This window comes from Scophthalmus maximus, chromosome 2 (assembly GCF_022379125.1).
Source record: "Scophthalmus maximus strain ysfricsl-2021 chromosome 2, ASM2237912v1, whole genome shotgun sequence".
NCBI lineage: Eukaryota > Metazoa > Chordata > Actinopteri > Pleuronectiformes > Scophthalmidae > Scophthalmus > Scophthalmus maximus.
In genome coordinates this window covers 26152601-26176106 of record NC_061516.1, presented here as the reverse complement: position 1 = coordinate 26176106, position 23506 = coordinate 26152601, and the positions used below count along the sequence as shown (strand labels likewise).

General features: G+C 43.8%; 3 protein-coding genes and 1 long non-coding RNA gene across 5 annotated transcripts; 3 read left to right on the top strand and 1 right to left on the bottom strand.

Moving 5' to 3' along the window:
• The first annotated feature begins 612 nt into the window (after window positions 1–612).
• Window positions 613–2106, top strand: ndufa2 (NADH:ubiquinone oxidoreductase subunit A2). The gene is made up of 3 exons (XM_035626513.2): window positions 613–770; window positions 1439–1545; window positions 1927–2106. The coding sequence occupies exons 1-3, from the start codon at window positions 667–669 to the stop codon at window positions 2016–2018; spliced, it is 303 nt and encodes a 100-aa protein (XP_035482406.1). The 5' UTR covers window positions 613–666; the 3' UTR covers window positions 2019–2106.
• A 512-nt stretch (window positions 2107–2618) lies between these two features.
• ik (IK cytokine) lies at window positions 2619–8902 on the top strand. 2 transcript variants are annotated; one of them, XM_035626512.2, is made up of 20 exons: window positions 2619–2791; window positions 3674–3740; window positions 3822–3914; window positions 4004–4063; window positions 4610–4777; window positions 5172–5286; window positions 5374–5444; window positions 5537–5583; window positions 5711–5874; window positions 6130–6238; window positions 6406–6445; window positions 6530–6710; window positions 6790–6832; window positions 6938–7022; window positions 7184–7258; window positions 7376–7433; window positions 7659–7747; window positions 7833–7941; window positions 8030–8064; window positions 8629–8902. In XM_035626512.2, exons 1-20 carry the CDS (start codon window positions 2782–2784, stop codon window positions 8654–8656), a joined length of 1647 nt encoding a protein of 548 aa, XP_035482405.1. In that variant the 5' UTR covers window positions 2619–2781; the 3' UTR covers window positions 8657–8902. The 2 variants fall into 2 exon arrangements, with proteins under 2 accessions (XP_035482405.1, XP_035482404.1); XM_035626511.2 differs by having other exon boundaries at window positions 2620–2791; window positions 7175–7258.
• Window positions 8903–10779: 1877 nt separating this feature from the next.
• dacha (dachshund a) lies at window positions 10780–23007 on the bottom strand. Its single transcript, XM_035624980.2, has 11 exons — window positions 21922–23007; window positions 17235–17344; window positions 14340–14462; window positions 14115–14246; window positions 13850–14004; window positions 13534–13678; window positions 13217–13374; window positions 12624–12771; window positions 12223–12348; window positions 12048–12107; window positions 10780–11659 (listed from the first exon to the last, which is right to left on the bottom strand). The coding sequence occupies exons 1-11, from the start codon at window positions 22368–22370 to the stop codon at window positions 11622–11624; spliced, it is 1644 nt and encodes a 547-aa protein (XP_035480873.2). The 5' UTR covers window positions 22371–23007; the 3' UTR covers window positions 10780–11621.
• LOC118300521 lies at window positions 13253–15351 on the top strand. The gene is made up of 5 exons (XR_004790098.2): window positions 13253–13391; window positions 13529–13596; window positions 14100–14281; window positions 14358–14486; window positions 14797–15351. It is a non-coding gene; the product is annotated as an uncharacterized LOC118300521 (long non-coding RNA).
• Window positions 23008–23506: the final 499 nt, after the last annotated feature.

Sequence of the window (23506 nt, the reverse complement as noted above, 5' to 3'; positions counted from 1 at the left end):
TGTAAGATTTAAACATGAGTATAATCAATGTGTTGTTGCTGCTCCCGCTAATCGCAGTGGAGAGGTAACGCCAGAACATATGTGAGTCAATGGCTCAAACAGCCGCTGCAGAGTAAAGATCTGTGTCCAGTGTCCTCTGGTTGTGTTCGAGTGTGTTATTGCACATGTAAACTACATGATGCACTGCGTAGGGTCACTGTGCACATACCATTGAACATGAGGTCCTGATCCTGGATCCTGGATAACTGCTGATCGCCACGTCAATGTCAAACTGAATCCAGGTTAGACGGGTCACGTGGTGTGAAATGTTCTTCATCTAACATGTAGTCATCACTTATCCTCCTCATCATTTGCTTTGTCATGCCTACAAAGTATTATTCTACTGGTGCAAAGTCGAACATGAAGTGAAGGGTGTTCAGGTGCGTGGCCGGCGAAATATACTGATACTTCTACAAATACAACTAAATACACTACTAGATACAATACAATTACTACTAAATATACTTTTTAAAAATACTACTAATACTACTGTCTACTGTATGAATCCAGAGGGCGAGACTCGGTGCCTGCGAGGACAAACTCGGGGTTAAACGTCCGCCTGGCAGGATAAACTCCGGGCTGGAAAAAACGCACAGCTCGTCCTTGACGAGCGGAGAGGAAGCGAAGATGGCGGCCACCGTAGTCAGAAGTCTGGGCTCCAGTTTGGGCAAAAACCTCCGAGAGATCCGCGTCCACCTCTGCCAGACCTCCGCGGCCAGCACGGGGGTCAGGTGAGCTCCGAGCCCGCCTCCCGAGGCGGAGAGAGCCGTTACGATGAACATCCACAACGCGAGCGTCATGAGAGACTGACCCGAACGGCTAACTGCTAGCTGCTAACTGCTAGTTAGCTTAGCATCTATGGTTGTTATCGTTGTTATTGAACAGTTGTCTGTCGCACTGATGAGCTCTTTGTTTAATGTAACTGAACTCAGAACTTTACACTTCATCTCGTTGTCCTGTTTGTGTTTAAATCATAAGCTAACATTATTTTACAGGTAAACACATAATGAATATGTTGCTTTTCTCACGTTCAGCTTGTATTTGCTGGTTTAGATGCATCGGGCTCCTCAGAACGACACCACATCGTTTCATTTTCAATTTTTATTTATTTGTTAAAGTCAAAGTAACGTATGAATAAATCATTTCAAATATCTGCAGCATCCATCAGGAGTTGTATAATAAAGTAAGTAAAGTGAGACCGATCGAACAACAGTGAAGTTGTGTAACACAAAAAACCCTTTTTGTCCTGAACGCACCATTTGTTTAAAACTCATCACTGTTGCTATGGTTACACCTCTCGTCCAGCGTTTTCCAGCCTCTGAATCAGACACTTGTGGAATTGCTGGTTGTGTGAAAACCAGCCGAACGCTGCTCTGACCGTGTTTTTCTGTGTTTCCAGAGACTTTGTGGAGCAGCACTATGTGACCCTGAAGAAGTCCAACCCAGACTTCCCGATCCTGATCAGAGAGTGTTCGGGAGTCCAGGCCCGACTCTGGGCCAGATACGGTGAGTCTGACCACACGGCATCATGGGAGACTGTCTGACGATAAAACCAAACTCCGTCGTTAACAGGAGACGACTGACGACTCACGGGACAAAAGAGACAGGAAAAGGTTCTGTTAGAGGCGGGACAGTAGAGACGAGACAGGGTTCTGTTAGAGGCGGGATAGTTGAGACGAGACAGGGTTCTGTTAGAGGTGAACAGAAGAGGTGGGACAGGGTTCAGGCTTCTGTTATAGGTGGGACTGTAGAGACGAGACTGGATGCTGTTGGAGACGGGACAGGGTTCCTAAGATCACAGGCGGATTCAGCCTGATGATGTCAATATTATTTCCGATGCATCACTGACGATTATAAAAACTGATGGTGTTTGTGTTTCGTCTTCAGATTTTGGTAAAGAAGGCAGCGTCTCCGTGGACAACATGTCAGCTGATCAGGTGGCCACAGCTCTGCACACTCTGGTCCAGTCCAAACCTTAACTCACCCGCCCCCCCACCCCCCTGAGTCCAGTACGGACTTGTCTGTAAATGTGTTAATGTGAATAAACATGAAAATTATTAACGTCTACAGACTGGCTGTTTTGTGGTGTTTTATTAGGATGTAAAGGTGTAAAATTCCAATGCTCAGGAAGTTTCATGTGGATTCCGGGTGGATTCCCAGAATTCTACTAGGTTTTCAGCAGAGTTCACGTGTTTTCACAATTTAAGTTGAGGTAGTTTCATGAGCAGGTTTCCGTGAAGTTACTGAAACAAGCTGCTGTTGACCGGAAAACCTCTTCAGATGAATCACCGGCTGGTCCTGGAGCTCCTTCGTCAGAGAGACGCAGTGACTCAGCTGAGCAGCAGGTGGCAGCACTGCACCGCAGGACGGTCACATGTTCACAACACAGAGCTGCGACTCGCTGTGAGTCTGTTCATGAATCAGTCAATCAAAAACAGATAGATACTTCTGACACAGCCACAGAACCATGACTTTATATATATTTATACATATAAATTTATATTTTCTGTCGGGATTCAGCTTCGACAGGAGGAAAGTGTAGGTGCGGGGACCGCGGGCTCCTGCGGGAGGCGCTGTTTGTCACTTTGAGCTCGAACGGAAGAGGAAGTGACGCAGAGCCGTTGCTGGTAGCAGAAGCTAACTGAGCTAACCGACCATAACAACTCGACCCGTCCCGTTTCTGTGGCGGAACGGACTCGTTGTTTTTTTCACGGGGCAAGGGAGAAGCTTCGCTCCGCCGAGATGCCAGAGAGTAAGACGCTTCCTGAAATACCTTCACTACGCAGTAACTGTGCTACAAACGGTTAGCCCGCGGCCACTGCTAGCTTAGCTGTTAGCCGCTAGCAGCACAGATGCTCCTCAGTTTACTTTTAAATCATTGGATTGAACTAATAATCCAGATCCACCTGTGATTCGGATATTATTAATAAACTGGTGGAGGCTGTGAGGGGGTAGACATTAGACCACGAACCCGTTTTAATTCGCTTTGCTCTGCGACGCGATTGTCTGTTAGCATAGCGTAGTTGTAAATCATGGCACCAGACTCCGTTCGCTTTCCTGCCGATTTTAAAATTCCTTGTGCACCGACAAAGGCACGAAGCCGAAATGGAATCGATCTACAGATTTATAAAACGGGAGAGGCATCACTCTTTACATCGGTGTAGATGTCCTTTGTAGCAAATCAAGAGGTGTTGAAGTCAATCGATGAGATCATTTATCACCAATTATTTTTCTAATCGATTAATCGGTACATGTAGTTTTTATGAGGGGATAAACGAAATAACAGAAGAGTTTAATTTCACGGACAAAGCGGATTCATTATCAGAATTCGTCACATTATCACCCATGAAAACCAAAAATCCTCCCATGTGGATCCATAAAGGTTCATTGAATCTGTGTGGATTCACTCGCATCATCAAAATCGTCTGCTCCACTTTCTACTAAACTTCCAATGTGTAATAATAAAAGTTATGAATTGTTTGTGGACTAAAAACCGAAAAAATCAGTATCATGTTGTGTCAGTTTCAGGCAACTCATCATGTCTCTATTTAATATTCTACTTGTGTGAAATGAGTGTGTTGCAGCGCCCCCTGCTGTCAGTCTCTTCCCTAACACACTGTCTGTTTTCTTTCAGCTGAAAGTTACTCCAACCCTCTGGCCCCCGACGGCCACGAGGTGGACGATCACAGAGCTGCAGCTCAGTGAGTTCCTCTCATCCTCACACTGTGTGTTACCTGTATGTGTGTGTGTGTGGCATAACCAGGTGTGTGTCCCCCCCCCAGGTCCAAACTGACCAACGATGACTTCAGGAAGTTGCTGATGACGCCGCGGGCGGCGCCCTCCTCAGCTCCGCCCTCCAAGTCCAGACATCTTGAGTGAGTATTGAAACACTGCTGACGCTTGGCGGCTGCTGTCAGAGCAGACAGTGGATTAATAAGTGGGTTATTTGTTCTTTGTTTCCCAGGATGCCAAGGGACTACAACGAGGATGAGGATCCTGCTGCACGGAGGAGGAAGAAGAAGAGGTGAGTGCGGAGCAGGTACCGTGTCCTCTCATTGGTCACTCGAGGTTGAGGATGATCCGAGACCACCGGAAAGTTCACTAGCGGAACAAACCTGTCTCTCAATAATCTGAAACACGGAGGTGTGATGATAAAGATCAGAACATCGTAAGAGAGAAAGTACGTCACTGATGCTGAGGAACAGTGTCAACACAGAATCGTCATGTTGGGCTGCTCCCGGTTTCTTCTTCTACATAAGTCTTTGTGTACGGTGCTGTCGACTGGTCAACGGGGCCCACTTCAGTCGAAGGGCTATCGTACGCACACCTGACCTGTCGAGGAGGTCACTGGCAGGTCGTCTCACTTAGTGTTTTGAGGTGGTTCTGACTGAAGGTCTGAACTAAACTGTGATACAAACAAACGGGGAATGGAAAAGATTACTTGCTATCACAGGACCCCACCAGGTCTCCAATCCAAGACCTGTTTCATTGACAATCATCTGCCCCCCTCAACCTCAGTGGACCCGATCTCGCTAATAATTCTTAATCATTTATTGTTGTTTTGTTGCAGCTACTATGCTAAGCTACGTCAGCAGGAAATGGAGCGAGAGAGAGAGCTGGCTGAGAAGTACAGAGACCGAGCGAGAGAGAGACGAGACGGCGTCAACAAAGATTACGAGGAGACGGAGCTGATCAGCACCACAGCAAACTACAGAGCTGTAGGACCCACTGCTGAGGCGTGAGTACCGCTGATGTTTACACTTGTAAAAGTGCTGGGTTCTGTGTGTAATTTGTAATTTTTTGTGTCCAATGTTTATTTTTTTTATTTTTCGTTTCCAATGTTCAGATTTTGGATTTTTCGTGTCCGATGATGAGGTTTATTATTTTTTCGTATCTGTACTCAAATTTTGTAATTTTCGTGTCCGATGTTCTTAATTTTAAATTTTTCGTGTCCCATGCTCAGGTTTTTTTTTCGTGGCCAATGATCAGATTTTTTATTTTTGTGGCCAATGATCAGGTTTTTTATTTTTCTTGTCCAATGTTCAGATTTTTTATTTCTCTTGTCCAGGGTTTCAGGGGTCAGGTGTCCCAGTTTCTGTCCTAATGTCCTGCATATTTTTTGTGTTTTTCAGAGACAAGTCGGCAGCAGAGAAACGTCGGCAGTTGATCCAAGAGTCTAAGTTTTTGGGAGGTGACATGGAGCATACTCACTTGGTGAAAGGTCTGGACTTCGCTCTGCTGCAGAAGGTCGGGCCCCAAGGATGAATTTTCATTTGATGTGTATTAACAGGCCACGGATCATGTGGTATTTGAACCTGAACCTGTTTGTTACAGGTGAGAGCTGAGATCACCAGTAAAGAGAAAGAAGAAGAAGACATGATGGAGAAAGTCCAGAAAGAGGCAAAGTATGAAACCTGGAAACATTTGTTTGGAGCGACTGACTGAGTTGAAGGAACATTTCACCAGAATATCGTCTCTGTGTCCGTCTGTCTGTCAGGAAAGACGTGGAGCCGGAGGAGAAGATTGAGTTCAAGTCTCGTCTCGGTGAGTCGATCAGACCCGGTCACTGTCAGACCACCTGGAGCTGAAGGTCACATGTCACACTGTTGTTATGTAACTGAGTTTAATTTCAGTAAACAAGTAATGTTTTGATTGAATTCTTTCCCTCCAGGTAGGAACATCTACCGCGTGGTGTTCCGGACCGGTGTGGTGGAGAGGAACGAGCTCTTCCTGCCCGGCCGGATGGCGTACGTGGTCGACCTGGACGACGAGTTCACCGACACCGACATCCCGACAACTCTGATCCGCAGCAAAGCCGACTGTCCCAGCATGGAGGTACTGACGGACAGGAAGCCGCTTCATCTGACATCACACACACACACACTTAATCTGACATCACACACACTTCATCTGACAGGTTTTTAATGTGTTAAACGTGTGTGTGTGTGTGTGTGTGTGTGTGTGTGTGTGTGTGTGTGTGTGTGTGTGTGTGTGTGTGTGTGTGTGTGTGTGTGTGTGTGTGTGTGTGTGTGTGTGTGTGTGTGTGTGTGTGTGTGTGTGTGTGTGTGTGTGTGTGTGTGTGTGTCTCAGGCTCAGACGACTCTCACCACCAATGACATCGTGATCTCTAAACTGACTCAGATCCTGTCGTACCTCAGACAGGGAACGAGACACAAGAAGATCAAGAAGAAGGACAAAGGTACTGTAGTAGTACTGTAGACGTACTGTACTGTAGAAGTACTGTAGTAGTGTTTTAGTACTTTGAAGTTTGTTCCAACAGCAGCAACAGTTAAATCCCACATGTTTACTGATGTGTTGATCATGTGACCGTGTTACAGCTGATCTGTGTGCGTGTGCGTGTTGTAGGTAAGCTGGAGGACAGACGGGCTCCTGAAGCTGACCTGAGGTCAGTTCACAACATCGTCGCACTCTGTCGCTGTTAAAACAAAAACTCTGTGCGTCGCCATTAAACCTTCTCTCTGTGTCTCAGCATCTTTGAAGACATCGGAGACTACAACCCGTCCACCGCAGCAGCAGCAGCGTCCTCCAAACTGCCCAAAGACAAGGACCGACACCGGGACAGAGAGAGAGAACGTGAGAGGGACAAGGAGGAGGACATCAAAAGCAGGAGACACACTTACTTTGAGAAACCTCGAGTGGACGAACTCCAGGTAAGACAGACGGGCAGAGAGACAGTCCGGTGTATCTGCTGTTCACTGTGCAAGACTAACGCTCTGTCTGTGTCTTCAGGTCGTGGATGTGGACGTGGACGTGGACGTGGACGTTGACACAGGTGAGTCCCTTCCCTCTCTAAATGAACTTTATCGACACAAGGTGAGTGTCGACGCTGTGACCTCATGTCCTCCTGATCAATTCACTGATCAATAATGTCCTTCAGGTCCTGGATCGGTCAGAGAACAAATCAAGATTATCAACGAGAAGTTTGCCGGAGCAGCTGACAGCCAATGGCCGAGTCTGGAGCCATATCCTGCTTTACGATTGGTCAGGGGTGTTTGTGTGGGTGGGGGAGGAGTTGGGGTTACTCTGTGTGTCTTAGTATTACTGCAGTATTGTTCTTTTACTCTAGTACAGTGTGTCCTAGTATTACTTCGTTAATATTCTTTGACTTTAGTACTGGTTCTACGAGGAGAGATGGTAAAGAACAGTTGGGAGATTTCTTCGGAGGATCAAACTCATATGCTGAGTGTTACCCTGCTACGTAAGATACACACACACACACTCCCCCATGAAAACTCACAAAATACAATTCTAACACTTAAAATTGTTAATATATTTATTGGTAGTTGTTTAAGTGTGTGTGTGTTTGTGTGCGCAGGATGGACGACCTGGCTGTGGACAGTGATGAGGAAGTTGACTACAGCAAGATGGACCAGGTAAGTGCAGCTCCCAGCATGCACCTGTGCAGGTGACATGTCAGTAATGATGTGTTGCGTCAGCTGACAGGAAGCGATGATTAAATAAGTAAACAATCTTTCTGAGGTTTGTAAACATTTGTGTAGATAAAGTTGAAGTGTCCACTAAAACAGAGGAAGTGATGTCAGTGATGGAAACCGGAAGGCGCGGGTCATGTGACGTGACATGTGACGCGTGTGTTTCAGGGTAACAAGAAGGGGCCGCTGGGCCGCTGGGACTTCGACACTCAGGAGGAATATTCCGACTACATGAACAACAAGGAGGCGCTGCCAAAGTACGAACACTCACGTTCCCTCGGCTCTGACTGTCAGGTGAGCTCTGTGTTCCTTTGGTGCTGACGCTGAAGTTTGTCCCTGCAGGGCCGCCTTCCAGTATGGCATCAAGATGTCTGAGGGCAGGAAGACCCGCCGCTTCAAAGAGACCAATGAGAAGGCGGAGCTGGACCGACAGTGGAAGAAGATCAGCGCGGTGAGATGCTAACACGCAACGTTACCACATGTTTAATGTGTAACGATCTGGTCTGTGTGGACGACTGACGTCTGTCTCTTTGTCTCAGATCATCGAGAAGAGGAAGAAGATGGAGGCTGATGGGTGAGTGTTTCATCATCAAACAGTCAGTAAACAGGGTTAACAGGCAGTAAACAGTCAGTAAAGATGGTAAACAGTCAGTAAAGATGGTAAACAGTCTGTTAACAGGCAGTAAACAGTCAGTAAAGATGGTAAACAGTCAGTAAAGATGGTAAACAGTCTGTTAACAGTCAGTAAAGATGGTAAACAGTCAGTAAAGATGGTTAACAGTCAGTAAACAGTCAGTAAAGATGGTTAACAGTCAGTAAAGATGGTAAACAGTCTGTTAACAGTCAGTAAAGATGGTAAACAGTCAGTAAAGATGGTTAACAGTCAGTAAACAGTCAGTAAAGATGGTAAACAGTCAGTAAACAGTCAGTAAAGATGGTAAACAGTCAGTAAAGATGGTAAACAGTCAGTAAACAGTCAGTAAAGATGGTAAACAGTCAGTAGACAGTCAGTAAAGATGGTAAACAGTCAGTAAAGATGGTTAACAGTCAGTAAACAGGCAGTAAAGATGGTAAACAGTCAGTAAAGATGGTAAACGGTCGGTATACAGTCAGTAAACTGTGTGTTTGTATTTTTCAGGGTGAACGTGAAGAGGCCCAAATACTGAAGTCCTGTCTCCTTTCATTGTTTCCTTCCTTCCTTCCTCGTATTGATCAGTGATCATGTGATTTTTAACAAACAGCCTCGTGTTTGAGAGTAAAACTGATGTAAACAGTCTGAGGTCAAAGGTCACAGACGATCCATTATTTCTGTGGTCCTTCAGACCTTTAGTTTCAGTTACTTGATCTGTAAATGTAAAATCAATGTCTGAAGTTATCGATTAGTTTGAATCGTCAATAAAACTAAAAACTCAGTTTGTTTGATACATTTTTTTTTATAAAGATTCTTCAAAATCATCAACTCTCCACGGATTTAAAACAAGTGTCACATGGTTTTGTGTCGGGGGGGCGTGGCCTGACTGAGAGCTCCCCGTACAAACTAGGACAAATCACAACGACGTGTAACCGACGCTCTGTCCAACACGAGCGCCGGCGGCGTGCTGCGGTGATTAGTGAATCAGGACGAACTCGCTAATTAACCTGGAAACAACGCGTTTGTACTAATTAGTGTTTGTTGAGCTCATGACGTCGCAGAGCTCGTTAACATCAGACTGGGCTTGTTTGTTGTTGTGGTTAGAAACTCATTTAACACTGATGGACACCTGGACTCCTTCATCCTCCTCATCCTCATCATCAGATTAGCATCAACAACACCGACGAGTGTTCGTTAATTACCGTGTGTGGATCTGCATGTTTCTGAAGATGCTAACGAGATGCTAACAAGGTCTCAGAGCTCCGCCCACAGGGAGCCCCGACAGGAAGAAGATTTTTCAGCCGGACAAACATCAAAGATAATTTTTTTGTTTTTGTGTTTAATGTTTATGACCCGATTTATCCAGAATATTTAATATTCAGCACAAAGGATCTTTATTTGAGAAGATAAGACGAGTTCACATCAGCTCCTCTTTCACGCGTCTCCAGGGTGAAACGATCAAAACGAAGTTCATCAGATTCATTCAAAAGAACTTTTGAGCTTTTCAGAAACTGTTCAATCTGAATCTGAAGCCAAACCAGAGCGACCACATCACAGGAGGCTGCTGCAGCACCTCCTGCTGACAATGTGCTGTCATTGCAAGGCTAAGGTTTACTCCAATTATCAAAACTAAACAAACAATAAAAAAACCTAAACTTCATTTTGAGAGTAGGCCTTACATTTTTGATATAACGCTTATTACATTTTATAACATGTATTTCAGAGTCAGATGCTCAAATGTAGAAAGGTGATCTGAATCTGATCCCTTAAACTGACCTTTTCTGTCTGACAAATGTTTACCATTTAAATTACTAAATAACATATTTTAATATGACGTCCGTATATAAACTCTCAGCTCAACTCTGAAGTCCAGCGTCTCTGCTCATTCACGTTTTGGTTCACTAAAACTAAAACAGTGAAAAAATAATAATTTCATTAACTGAAATAAACATAAAAACATCAGTTAGGTAATCAGAACATGCTTCTGATGTTCAGAGCCCTAACAAACATGAGTTTCCTGCAGGCGTCCATGTTTTCCCAAGCAGATCCACTGGAACGCATTTAGATCGGAAGTCGGAAAAACCGACAGAATTAACAACTTCTGACACGCAATCGAACACAGAGCTAAATTACAACTAGTCACTTCCTCAAAATACAAAATGAAACTGCTCACATTATTGTAAAACCAAGCTGAGTAGAAATAAAAACCAATGAACATTTGTAAACTAGAATGCGTCGGGTTCGCATGTCGTCGCCTGTAAATAATTCTTCTTCATACTCGTTATTTCACCGTCTTATCTCTGTCTGTCGGGGAGCGTTCCAGAAAATCAGCTTCTGAGAAACTGCTTCCAACGTTTTTTTATTGATTTGACTTCTTTTATTTCTTTTGTAGTTTCATTGTCTGTCAGTAGACAGATAGACTAACATAGACGGTTCATAAAAGCAGACGTGGGTCCACGAAGTGAAGTGTGAAAGCCTGTAAGTCTTCTTCAATACATGATGTTCATTTTGTATATTATGGTTCATTTACAGTCAAATAGATAAAGCACCGGATGTATTGGGGGTGTGGCTACACTGTGATTGACAGCTGGTTCTGTCCAATGGCTGTAGGGGACAGGCGAGTGACACTTTGTTATAAACACACACAGGTTGTTTCTAAATAAAGTTTATTGATATTATTGATGATGTAACAGTTCTGACCGTAATGACGACGATGTCAGTTTCCTTTGTTCCGAACCAAACGCTCGCTCGGATTGGTCACATTCATCATAGTGACAGATATTGCCGACCAACCAGAACACACAAACACACACACACGGTAATAGTCGTCTGCGCGAGTGTATTTGGTTGTTCTACCTTTGTGAGGACCAGTCATGACAGCAAGACCCAGGAAATGGGCACATTCTGACTTTGTGTCACTAAGTCTAAACTCGAAGAAGTAAAGACTCTGACGGCGTTCATGTTTAATTGATCTTGAGCAGGTTTGATTTAAAAACAGGAAAACAAGATAATGTGACACGAGTATGAACGAATCACACAATGACGTCTGGTCGTGATAAACACTGCAGTACTACAGGTACTACTACAGGTAGCACCAGTACTACAACACATTCATTTCAACAGTATAATACACATTTAGCACAGAAACTCTGAATACATGTTTATAAAAGCTTTTGCGTGTGACTCCGCCCCCTGCAGGTGGAACCAACCAACCAACAGCTTTTTACAGCAGAGGCGGGGCTGGGGGGGGTCAAGTGACAGGCACATTAAGCCCCTCCCTCTTCAGGTTGTCCACTACCATCCACAAGCCGCTATGACAACGATGATAATAATAATAATAATAACAACAATAATAATAGTAAGAAGTCTTGTTCCAAACAGGAAGCAAAAAGAGAGGTGGATGATGGGATTTTGAGTATTTTGTTTGGATTGGTCCATTTGTATTTTCAGGAAATAAAAAGTCTCCTCCTCCTCTTCATCACTTCATCCGTTCATCTCGCTCAGAAGACGAGCGGAGGTTTGGTGAACGTCTGGTTCTCTGCAGAAACAAAAACCGAATCATCAGAACATTTCTGGTCAAAACATTACTGATGACTTTAGTGACTGACTTCCTGTGTCCAATGCTTTTCAGAGTAAAGGTCTTGAGTCTGAAACTCAAAGTGCTAAAGCAGAAACAAAGAGTGAGTGTGTGTGTGTGTGTGTGTGTGTGTGTGTGCGTTTGCGTGCGACACGACGCTGCTGTGATAAATTAATGTTATTATCACGTCAGTGTGGCGGACGGACACGCACACACACATTGTGTGTATGAGGTGTTTAGTTCTGCTGTACAGCCTCTGATTGTTTTTCCAGATTCAATTTCACAGTGGACACACACACGTTACTTCCTGTCATCTTCGTGGCGACAGCATCTCTGTGTGTGTCGTTACCGTGAGCAGCCAAGTTTTCCCGCAGTTTGTTTTCCGCCTCGTTCTCCGGAGTCACCAAGTCTGAAACACGACACACGTTCACTTTACTTTCACCTCACGTCTGAAATCAAATCTATTTTCTTCTTTATCTGCACTTTAAAAAATTCTGATAATTGAAGAAGACGCGGCCGCCCACCTGTGAGGGAGTCGCAGTGTTTGAGCGCTCGCTCCACCTGCTGCCTCCTCCTCCACTCGCCGTCCAGCGCCTCCTGCAGCTTCCTCTTCGCCTTCTTCTCCTTCTTCAGCCTCCTCTGCATCGACACTGACGAAGACGAGGAGACATCCTGAAACTTCTCGTCTACAAAGATAAACCTGTCTCACCCCACGTCTGTAGTTTTACAGTGCGACCTGTCTCACCTCTGGTCTGTAGTTTTACAGTGTTACCTGTCTCACCCGACGTCTGTAGTTTTACAGTGTTACCTGTCTCACCCCACGTCTGTAGTTTTACAGTGTTACCTGTCTCACCTCCGGTCTGTAGTTTTACAGTGCGACCTGTGTCACCCCACGTCTGTACTTTTACAGTGGGACCTGTCTCACCTCTGGTCTGTAGTTCGGTGCTCAGCTGTCTCTGGAGCGTCTGTCGGACGTCTCTCTCTCGCTCCAGCTCCAGTTTCAGATCTTTTCTCTCCAGTTGGTTCTGTTTGCTCTGAGAGCGAGCGCCCTCCATCGCCACCTTCAGGAGACCCTGAGGACGTGCACACAGTTCACAGTTCATGTGTTAATGCAGCAAACGATAGTGTGGCAATGTGGTAAAAAGTCATTCGATAGTGCAACGCAAGTCGCTCGATAATGTCACAACGGCGTGCGATAGTGTATCGACAAGTTGCGATAACGCGGCGTGAGTTGTTCGATAACGTAACAACAAGCCATGTGATAATGTAGTCACGATTCACGCCGTAACGTAAACCTGCCGATGAGCTAAGTGGTAATGTAGTAACGATCCTTGTGATAACATGCAGCAGTGACAAGTCATGATGATGTCATCACATTTATTGTCTTGATATTATCTTTCCTACACGTTTATCTTCCATCTGGACATTGCTGTGTTTAAATTATTACATCAAAACGATATCATCATGTAACTGTCGCTACATTATCATGTTTACATCACCGTCGCTCTTCTTTTTCACCTGTATGTTGGTCAGCAGCGTTTCCATTGACGACAGGCCCTCAGCCAATAGGAACGGGGCGAAGGTGTGGTTTGCGTGGTTGACTGACAGCGGATGAGAGGTGAGTGGCAGCCTCTCATTGGTCGGTTTGAGGACGGGGAGGGGCAACGCGCTGTCGTCTGCAGGTACAAACCAGGTAAAGTTCACTTGGACTGAAGTGTTTGTTGTTTATTTATTCATTATCTGTCCCAAGATGTAAACAGTGTGTGTGTGTGTGTGTGTGTGTGTGTGTGTGTGTGTGTGTGTGTATGTGTGTGCGTGTGTGTGCGCAAGCTCACCCAGCTCAGGTGTGTGTGCAGGTGGAGGTGATGATGACGATGATGATGAAGAAGCTCTGGAAGGTGATTGGCTGGTTGGTTCCGGTGGATGGAGCTCATCATCTCTGGGGGAGGGGCAGGGGGAGGGGCTTACAGAAGGGGACTCCTGAACACAAGAGGAAGTTAGCATGAGGCCTGTAGCATTAGCACTGTTAGCATTCCCAATGTTAGCATTAGCACTGTTAGCACTTTTACTATAAACTTAGTTAGCCTTAACCATTTTAGCATAAGTACTGTTAGGATTATCTCTGTTAGCGTTCTCAATGTTAGCTATCACCTTTCCCTCTTCCGCCTGGAGCTGCGATACGGCGGCCATGTTTGCCAAACTGCTCAGCTGACTCATCTGGTTCACCGCCATGGCGACACTGGCAGGAGGCAGGCCAACAGGGAGGAGGTGGTGTGGCATGACCATAAAAGGAATGTCGGAAAGGCCTGAGGAGGAGCAACAGAGACAGAGGGGGGGCGGGGCAATGTAAAGTGATGAAGTGCTATGATGCTAAGCTAACAACGATCCGGTATCCAATCAGAGAGCTGGGACTCACGGTTGGCCAACAGGGAGCTGTGTTGCTGCAGAGTGTTGAGGCGGTGAGACGCTGAAAGAGGAGGTGGTGCCACACCTGAGGAGTGAGGGGGGAGGAGACGCTGCTCCTTCTCCCAGGATCCTTCACTGCCTCCTACAGGAGACGAAACGAGGAAACGAGGACACCAGGTGAGGAGCAAAGGAGAGGAGGCGACCCGCCTTGTGATGTCACACGTCTCAGCTGTACCTGTTTCATCGTTGTCAGACTCCGCTCCATTGCGATGTCGATGCTGGTCGCTGTTTCCATGGAAACCCATCATCATCCTCATCTTCTGCAGCTTCAGGGCCTCGGCCATCGCCGCCGTCAGACCTGCGGAGAGACGGCGAACAGCAGGTGACTTCTTGCACACGCTCACCTTTGTCCTGCGGGGGGCGCTGCAGCACGGAGCAGCCCACCTGCTCGTTACAGTAAAAAAATAAAAGATGAATTTTACGTTTGAATATGAATCTGAAACTCCTGCTCTCTGTTCGCTATGTGACCATGAGATCAGGATGTAAACGTTGTCACATGCTCTTCACTTCTGATTATTTCATAGGCACGTTTGTAGAAAAAAAAGAAAATGATTTTAAGATAATTTATTCATTCGCATATATGTAAACAATTCAACATGTTTTAATGAATGTTCCATTTTTACTATACACAGAGACGAGTCCGTCGATCAGCTGATCTCAGGACGAGGGAGAAACATTTCCCTCCTCTCTCTCTCTCTCTCTCTCCCTGCAGCCACTCGGCCCAGTTAATCTCCTCCTCTAATTAATTTAATTAGTATTAACGAGCCCCCCGGCTCCTGACCAATGAAAACACTCGTCAGTCTTTTTGTTCTCAGAGTTTCGCTGCAGGAGTCTTTTTTTTCTTCAAATCTTGCAGCTTCTGAAACTGGAACATTTTAACGTCCGGAGGCTGAAGGTGAATCCGGCAGGAGTTTAGCTTTTAGCTTAGCACAAAAAGACTGCAATCATATACAGATCAAATGAATCACAACATGCCACCACAAGCATCTGTAACAATGAAAACGTTTTAATCAGAGACTGTATATAATTTGGGCTGCGACTAACAATTATATTCATAATCGGTTAATCTGTCGATTATTTTCTCAATTAATCGATTAGTTGTTTGGTTCATAAAAAGGTGAAAAATGTTGACATGATGTTGTTTTGTCCACACACCAAATATATTCAGTTTACTGTCACAGAGGAGCAAAGAAACCAGAAAATATTCATATGTAAGAAGCTGAAATCAGAGAATTTGTACTTTTTTTTTTCATAAAAACTACTTGAACCGATGAATCGATTATCAAAATAGTTGCCGATTAATTTAGTAGTTGATTACTAATCGAACCCTCTGTTGCAGCTCTATGCATAAAGATGATCAGTGACACATGAACATTCTGCTCTGTGGATCAAAATGTAAATTACAGCAGAATAAAGTTTGACCTGGATCTTTGTTCTCAGACTGTGACTCAAACCACAGGACGAAACTTTGTCTTGGTTCATACTCGACCTTTACAGCATTTTAATTAACTGTGTGTGTGTGTGTGTGTGTGTGTGTTTGTGTGTGTGTGTGTGTGTGTGTGTGTGTGTGTGTGTGTGCTTGTGTGCTTGTGTGCTTGTGCGTGTGTGCTAATAATTTTCTTGGTCCTTTGATCGCTCCGACTCTGACCTCGGTCAAGAAATGTGGCAGTTTGAGTATTTTTAATAAAAACCATTGTGTGTGCGTGTGTGTGTGTGTGTGTGTGTGTATGTGTGTGTGTGTGTGTGTGGTTGTGGTTTTCATTAAGCTGTCACATCTGTCAGAAGGTGACGGAGGTGACAGCTCTGGTATGTGGCCACTGGAGCGTCTCTGTTGAATTAAAAAAAAGAACACTGAAACCCTCATCAGAGTCTCCGCGGGGTCAAAGGTCAAAGGTCGTCAAAAAAGAAGTCTGAATCCTGAGCAGCAGTTTTCATGAACACATGGCATATAAACGGTCACGTTACCATGGTAACCAATGTTGACGTAAAAAACCTGGACCTGTAGGGAGGAAACGGTTTCTATTAATCTTTAATCAGCCTAGTTACCATGGTTACGTGGCCATAAATGTCATCAAACTAAAGATTTGTCCTTTAACGTTAATTTTTGACATGATATTGTTTATACTATTATTTTATTAATGATACATTTGTGATTTAAACATAAATGATAACTGATCAAACTTTCAGACGGATGAAAACTCATCAGTCAGTAACGATCAATCATCACCGGTGACGCAGCGACATGATATTTTTATCACTTTTTATCAATTATTATCATGACTTAATTATACCTTTTTTTTATGACAAACACTTTGTCGACAGTGAACTCGTTGACTCGTCTGACTTCGCTTTCTGTCAATACTGAGGCTCGGCTATGATGTCACACTGATGTCCAATCAGAGGGCAGAGCCACCCGTCATTTCATTCTGACTTAAGCTTCACCAACAAGATCTAATTTATATGATTTTCTTAAGCTGATTTTACTCACACAAACACCCCCCCCCCCCCCCACACACACACACAGTGCTTCGGGTGAGACTCCAATCTGTCAGTCATTCTGACATCTGCTAATTAAGCATGCTAATTATAGCTTTAATCACACACACACACACAGGCTGACTTCAGGGTAAAAGTCTAATTAATAATTATTAATAATAATAATTTTATTACACAGGTTTAAAGTTTTACAATAATTATAATAATAGGGAAAACTGAGTCGCCATCGCTGATCGTCATCATTGTTTGTCTCATAACACGGTATTATTAAATTCTTATTGTTTTGGAATTTAAACAAACTGAAACGTTGTTCTCATCGTCAATCTACGAATTATTAAAATGACTCTTACGACGACTGCGACTGCGACTGCGACGACGAGGTGATACTGTTGCCTGCTGGTCGTCGAGTCGTGACCGATGAGAACCAATCAGAGAAGAGAACGTGGGCGTCATCTGCTTCATCGTTTATGAACTAAAACACTAGGCTGAAAGTGGCGAATTATCGGATATCATATTAATATTTTTTTTAAAGCTCAGGGGTAGGGACAGGCGACGAGTCGTTTGTTTCACTCACCTGTCTGTGACAGCAGGGCGGGGCTTAGCAGACCGTGTGGCAGGAGTCTGGAGCCCTCGCTCATCGTGGCCACGCCCAGAGTTCTCTTCGGCGGTCGACCGGGTCGAGAGCTGAGGCGAACACATTAAAAAAAACATTTAAAAAAAGGAAATGTGTCAATAAAAGACTGGAGAGGAAGTGGTTTGAAATAATTGCACCTTAAATAAAAAGAGAGTTCGACAGTCATCAATTATTAATTAATATTCCACATTAACTTCATCAAAGAATCTGTTTCATCTCTTTCCCTCCTGAAGGCCTTTCACTGTGCACTGTAAAAAAAAACACGTCACATACAATAACAAGATGTCAGGTATTAAACCAATGAAATAAATCATAATAATTATAATAGATTGTATTAGTTGATAAGATGCTGAAAAGAAATATGAAAAGGTTGTTATATAGTTTTGTGTTTGTTTGTAAGGGCAAAATAATAATGTTTAAGACGTAAAAAATCCAAATAAAAGAAAAACACTTCCTTGATTTAAAAAAATAGTATTCTCAGTTACCATGGTTACTTGATAATAATAGGCCGTCTCACTGACGTCAGTGCTACCACAGCATCGACCATTGTTAGTGCTGGGCGATATGGCCTATAAATTATATCGTTATACATTTTTGTTATATCGCAATACACAATATATATCTTGATATTTTTAAATCTCCTCTAAAGCACAGTTTCATAAATGCAAAATTTGATGCAGACAATCTCGCCAGTGTGATGATTCTACTCGTCCCTGCAGCCCAACCCTCTGTATTAAACATTCTTTAATCTTAATTATGTTAATTTATTAGTTTCTATTGGGACAATTTTAAACTTCAAATCAAGTCTTATGGCGGCGCCTTTACAACGTTTTATGCGGTATTAGCGATATAGTTATTTGATACATCTCATGTGCGATGCATCAAATATATTCGAGATACCGCCCACCCCTTACTGTTATTATTAATAATAAATTATTCATTAGTCCCACAACAGGGACACACATCATCATATATAATATATTTTTTTATTTCATAAATAGCTTTTTCATAGTGAAAATCAGTATAATAAGATTACATTGAAAAGTGTCCGTGTGCGACCACGAGAACCGTTACCGCGGTTACCTCCTGTCGAAACCTGCCAGCTCAGCTGTTTATGGACACACACACACACACACACACACTCAGTCTTGGGGGTACACACAGGTCAGCGTTTGATTGACAGATCAGAGACATCCCGCCCACACACAGTAAATTAAATTCCTCAGTACAGCGTGTGTGTATGTGTGTGTATGTGTGTGTGTGTGTGTGTTTTTCCACACTTGATTAAATTGAGACAAAATGTCTTTTATGTAGCACACACACACACACACACACACACACACCTATAAATTGTGTAGACAGCATGGTTGCCCTCGACAACCTCTGATTCCCTGACACAGCTGAGTGTGTGTTTTGTGTTTGTATCTCTGTGAGGACCGTTGATGGTTCAGCCTCAGGTTAGCAGTGATGCTTAACATGATGATAACAATAATAATAATTATTATTATTACACTGCATTGTCGTTTCTAGCTGAAGCTACATATGCTCCTGTTGGCCACCAGGGCCCGGTCAGTCCCGGTCAGTCCTGGTCAGTCCTGGTCAGTACCGGTCAGTCCTGGTCAGTCCCGGTCAGTACTGGTCAGTCCCGGTCAGTACTGGTCAGTACTGGTCAGTCTTGGTCCCTGACACACACCGTCTTACTGACACCAAATCAAAAAATGTTTACATATTAAAGGGATGAAGTCCAGACAGATGCTGCTTCCCTCAGCTGAGAGCTGCAGTCTGTTAACTGTCTGTTCACTGTTCACTGTCTGTTCACTGTCTGTTCACTGTTCACTGTCTGTTCACTGTCTGTTCACTGTCTGTTCACTGTCAGTTCACTGTCTGTTCACTGTTCACTGTCTGTTCATTGTTAACTGTCTGTTCACTGTCTGTTCACTGTTAACTGTCTGTTCACTGTCTGTTCACTGTTCACTGTCTGTTCACTGTTCACTGTCTGTTCACTGTCTGTTCACTGTCTGTTCACTGTTCACTGTCTGTTCACTGTTCACTGTCTGTTCACTGTCTGTTCACTGTCAGTTCACTGTCTGTTCACTGTTCACTGTCTGTTCACTGTTAACTGTCTGTTCACTGTCTGTTCACTGTAAACTGTCTGTTCACTGTCTGTTCACTGTTCACTGTCTGTTCACTGTTAACTGTCTGTTCACTGTCTGTTCACTGTTAACTGTCTGTTCACTGTCTGTTCACTGTTCACTGTCTGTTCACTGTTCACTGTCTGTTCACTGTCTGTTCACTGTCTGTTCACTGTTCACTGTCTGTTCACTGTTCACTGTCTGTTCACTGTCTGTTCACTGTCAGTTCACTGTCTGTTCACTGTTCACTGTCTGTTCACTGTTAACTGTCTGTTCACTGTCTGTTCACTGTAAACTGTCTGTTCACTGTCTGTTCACTGTTCACTGTCTGTTCACTGTCTGTTCACTGTTAACTGTCTGTTCACTGTCTGTTCACTGTTAACTGTCTGTTCACTGTTCACTGTCTGTTCACTGTCTGTTCACTGTTCACTGTCTGTTCACTGTTCACTGTCTGTTCACTGTTCACTGTCTGTTCACTGTCTGTTCACTGTCTGTTCACTGTTCACTGTCTGTTCACTGTCTGTTCACTGTTCACTGTCTGTTCACTGTCTGTTCACTGTCTGTTCACTGTTCACTGTCTGTTCACTGTCTGTTCACTGTTAACTGTCTGTTAACTGTCTGTTAACTGTCTGTTCACAGTCTGTTCACTGTCTGTTCACTGTTCACTGTTAACTGTCTCCTCACTGTCTGTTCACTGTTAACTGTCTGTTAACTGTCTGTTCACTGTCTGTTCACTGTTAACTGTCTGTTAACTGTCTGTTAACTGTCTGTTCACAGTCTGTTCACTGTCTGTTCACTGTTCACTGTCTGTTCACTGTTCACAGTCTGTTCACTGTCTGTTCACTGTTCACTGTTAACTGTCTCCTCACTGTCTGTTCACTGTTAACTGTCTGTTAACTGTCTGTTCACTGTCTGTTCACTGTTAACTGTCTGTTAACTGTCTGTTAACTGTCTGTTCACAGTCTGTTCACTGTCTGTTCACTGTTCACTGTCTGTTCACTGTTAACTGTCTGTTCACTGTCTGTTCACTGTTAACTGTCTGTTAACTGTCTGTTCACTGTCTGTTCACTGTTAACTGTCTGTTAACTGTCTGTTCACTGTCTGTTCACTGTTCACTGTTCACTGTCTGTTCACTGTCGGGTTCATTGTCAGATTTCACATGAAAATGCACATGCTGGTTTCCTCATTATTACAAATACTAATGTGACAAAAACTACAGAGTTTTGCATTTATGTTTCTACACTTGTGTAATTAACAACACACACATACACACACACACACACACACACACACACACACACAGTTACCGTCCTCAGTTTATTAAGGATCAGGAGATTAAAGCTGATTAACACAAACAGCCTGTTCACATTTAAACTGAGATTTACTCACTGTCAGAGCTAATTTAACACTTGTCACACACACATTGTTAAATCCGTAATTAGTCGAGGCTCATTTACATAATTTGATCATGAGAAAAATCATTTTGATCCACGTTAATGTGATTAAACACACAGACACGTGTTGTCACAACTCACTTTTGGGGACATTACATGCACTTTAACACAACTAACAACTGACAGACACACACACACACACACACACTGGGATTTTAATAATCCTTATAATAATAATTACATCTTTATATATTTCATATTTCCAGGTCACAGCTTCAAGCCAAGTCAGTTCAGTTGTGACACAATGTCATTTTGAATCTATAGTTTGATTTTGTGTCACAGGAAGACGACTGATAAAGGATAATCACATATTATATATTCTGAATATAAATCTTTATTATATTATTATATTCATAATTCACACAACACTCACGTCTATGCTCTGCTGTTATAATGTGTTGTCATTTAAAATGTTAACAATATATGTATATATAATTGTTGATTTGTAATTTGTGATATATGTTAGAATTAATAATTATTGTGTTGTAATTCTCATAAGCAATTATAATTTACAATGTGTTATATTAATAATGATAACAGTAATATTCAAAATGTTAATGTAATTATATGATCTGTTTTAATTAATAATTATGCTGTTATATGGTATGGTTATTCATTATATTATATATCAATAATACTATTACATGTTGTAATTATAAGATTATATGTCATAATCAATCATGATAAAATGTTAGTGTTACGATTAAACTCATATTTTCTGTTGCAATCAATAATTACAATAGTATGTGGTCTCATTAGTTGTGATATTGTATATTATATTAATTCAATATATATATTTATTATGCTATGACTGGAAATGTTGCAATTAATAATTATAACATTACACGTTGTTAATAATAATGATAAAAAGATGTGTTGTAATTTATATTTTCTATCATATTTCTTTGTCGTCTTCCCTCCTGTCATGTGTCACTGTCCTTCATGCTGAGCTGATCAGAAACTGACTGATGAGTGACAGGTTGATCTTCGTTGCTGCAGCAGCTGATCGACCACTGATGACCTGGGAACCGTCGAGCTCACCTGGCGTTGGTACAGTCCCGGTACAGCGTGTCGAAGTCGGACCTGGTGATCAGTTTGCAGCGGTTGACGCCGGGCTGGATGGCGCCGAGTCCCCGCAGCACGCGCACCTGCTCCACGGTGCAGACCACCGGGCTGATGTGCAGCCGCTTCAGCTTGGTGTACACGGTGTGCAGTCCGCCCACCAGGTGCTTCAGGAACAGCTCGAACACCTGCGGCAGGCAGATGAGCTCCACGCCGCTCACCGTGAACGACGCCACCTTCACGCCGCGCACCTCCACCATCGCGCAGTCGCTGTGCGCCGGAGCTCCGGAGAAGCGAGCGGCGGCGGCGGCGGCGAACCGCGGGGAGCTGGCCGGGTTGGGAGCGCCGTAAGGCGGGTCTGAGTGGAAGATGGGGTCGGTGGGTGGGGTGGAGGTCCGGGACAGAGGGGTGTTGGAGCAGCCCGCCATGATACAGAAGAAGAAGAAGAAGAAGAAGAAGAAGAAGAAGAAGAAGAAAAGCGACTTTATTTTTCTTTCTACTCTTTTTCTTTTGTTTTCATCTGTGGTTTTCCCGCCTTTGTCTCTCCTTTTTCCCGCCTCTCTGACCACGGATCTTTTCTTCTCATCAGTCCTACTCTCTCTCTCTCACTCTCTCTCTCTCGGAGAGTCTCTCCATCTCTCTCTCTCTCTCTCTCTCTCTCTCTCTCTCTCTCTCACATACACACACACGCAGAGCGAATCACGGAGAGGGACGCACACGCACAGGCCTCCCATTGGCCGAGAGGGCTGGTGGGGGCGGGGTATTCGACAGGTGAATGTTTGAAGTGTCTGAGTGGATCCCAGCATCATTACTGTATTGATCGGGATCAATAATCACATGAACATTAGAGCCACGTTGAAGACAACCTTGTGTCATGTGACCTTGTTCGCACTTGTCACCTGTCAAAGGTGTGAAGCTCCTCCCACCTGTGAGACACAACTTTAAAATTAATTTTACACCTGTCTCATCTGTCTGTCTGTCTCACTTGTCCTCACCTGTATCTCACGTGTCTGTCTGTCTGTCTCACTTGTCCTCACCTGTATCTCACGTGTCTGTCTGTCTGTCTCACTTGTCCGCACCTGTATCTCACCTGTGTCTGTCTGTCTCACTTGTCCGCACCTGTATCTCACCTGTGTCTGTCTGTCTCACTTGTCCTCACCTGTATCTCACGTGTCTGTCTGTCTCACTTGTCCTCACCTGTATCTCACGTGTCTGTCTGTCTCACTTGTCCGCACCTGTCCTCACCTGTATCTCACCTGTCTGTCTGTCTCACTTGCCTCACCCGTCCTCACCTGTCTCACCTATCTGTCTCACTTGTCCTCACCTGTATCTCACCTGTCTGTCTGTCTCACCTGCGTCTCGACAGGAGACAGTGTGATCTGAGCAGCGTCTGTGGAGACGACGGGAAGGACGGAGACGCATGAATATGTTTTCATAATTTTATCATTTGTTGTTTCAACTGATCTATTGTCTGTTTCCTGTTTGACTCAATCATCATCAACAAATTCATATCATTTTAATCTCAGGAGCCGAAGGAAACTGACCTCATACATCAACTGGGTTT

Bases quoted from the DNA above. Each gene is read 5' to 3' on its own strand.
- dacha (XM_035624980.2), bottom strand. From the start codon at position 22,370: ATGGCGGGCTGCTCCAACACCCCTCTGTCCCGGACCTCCACCCCACCC. The intron at 14,005-14,114 runs GTGAGTCCCAGC...GCTCCTCCTCAG, and splicing joins CAGCTCCCTGTTGGCCAACC to GCCTTTCCGACATTCCTTTT. The intron at 11,660-12,047 runs GTAACGACACAC...TTGTTTCTGCAG, and splicing joins GGAAAACTTGGCTGCTCACG to AGAACCAGACGTTCACCAAA.
- ik (XM_035626511.2), top strand. The intron at 5,287-5,373 runs GTCGGGCCCCAA...TGTTTGTTACAG, and splicing joins ACTTCGCTCTGCTGCAGAAG to GTGAGAGCTGAGATCACCAG. The intron at 6,446-6,529 runs GTCAGTTCACAA...TCTGTGTCTCAG, and splicing joins GCTCCTGAAGCTGACCTGAG to CATCTTTGAAGACATCGGAG.
- ndufa2 (XM_035626513.2), top strand. From the start codon at position 667: ATGGCGGCCACCGTAGTCAGAAGTCTGGGCTCCAGTTTGGGCAAAAAC. The intron at 771-1,438 runs GTGAGCTCCGAG...CTGTGTTTCCAG, and splicing joins GCGGCCAGCACGGGGGTCAG to AGACTTTGTGGAGCAGCACT. The intron at 1,546-1,926 runs GTGAGTCTGACC...TTTCGTCTTCAG, and splicing joins CCGACTCTGGGCCAGATACG to ATTTTGGTAAAGAAGGCAGC.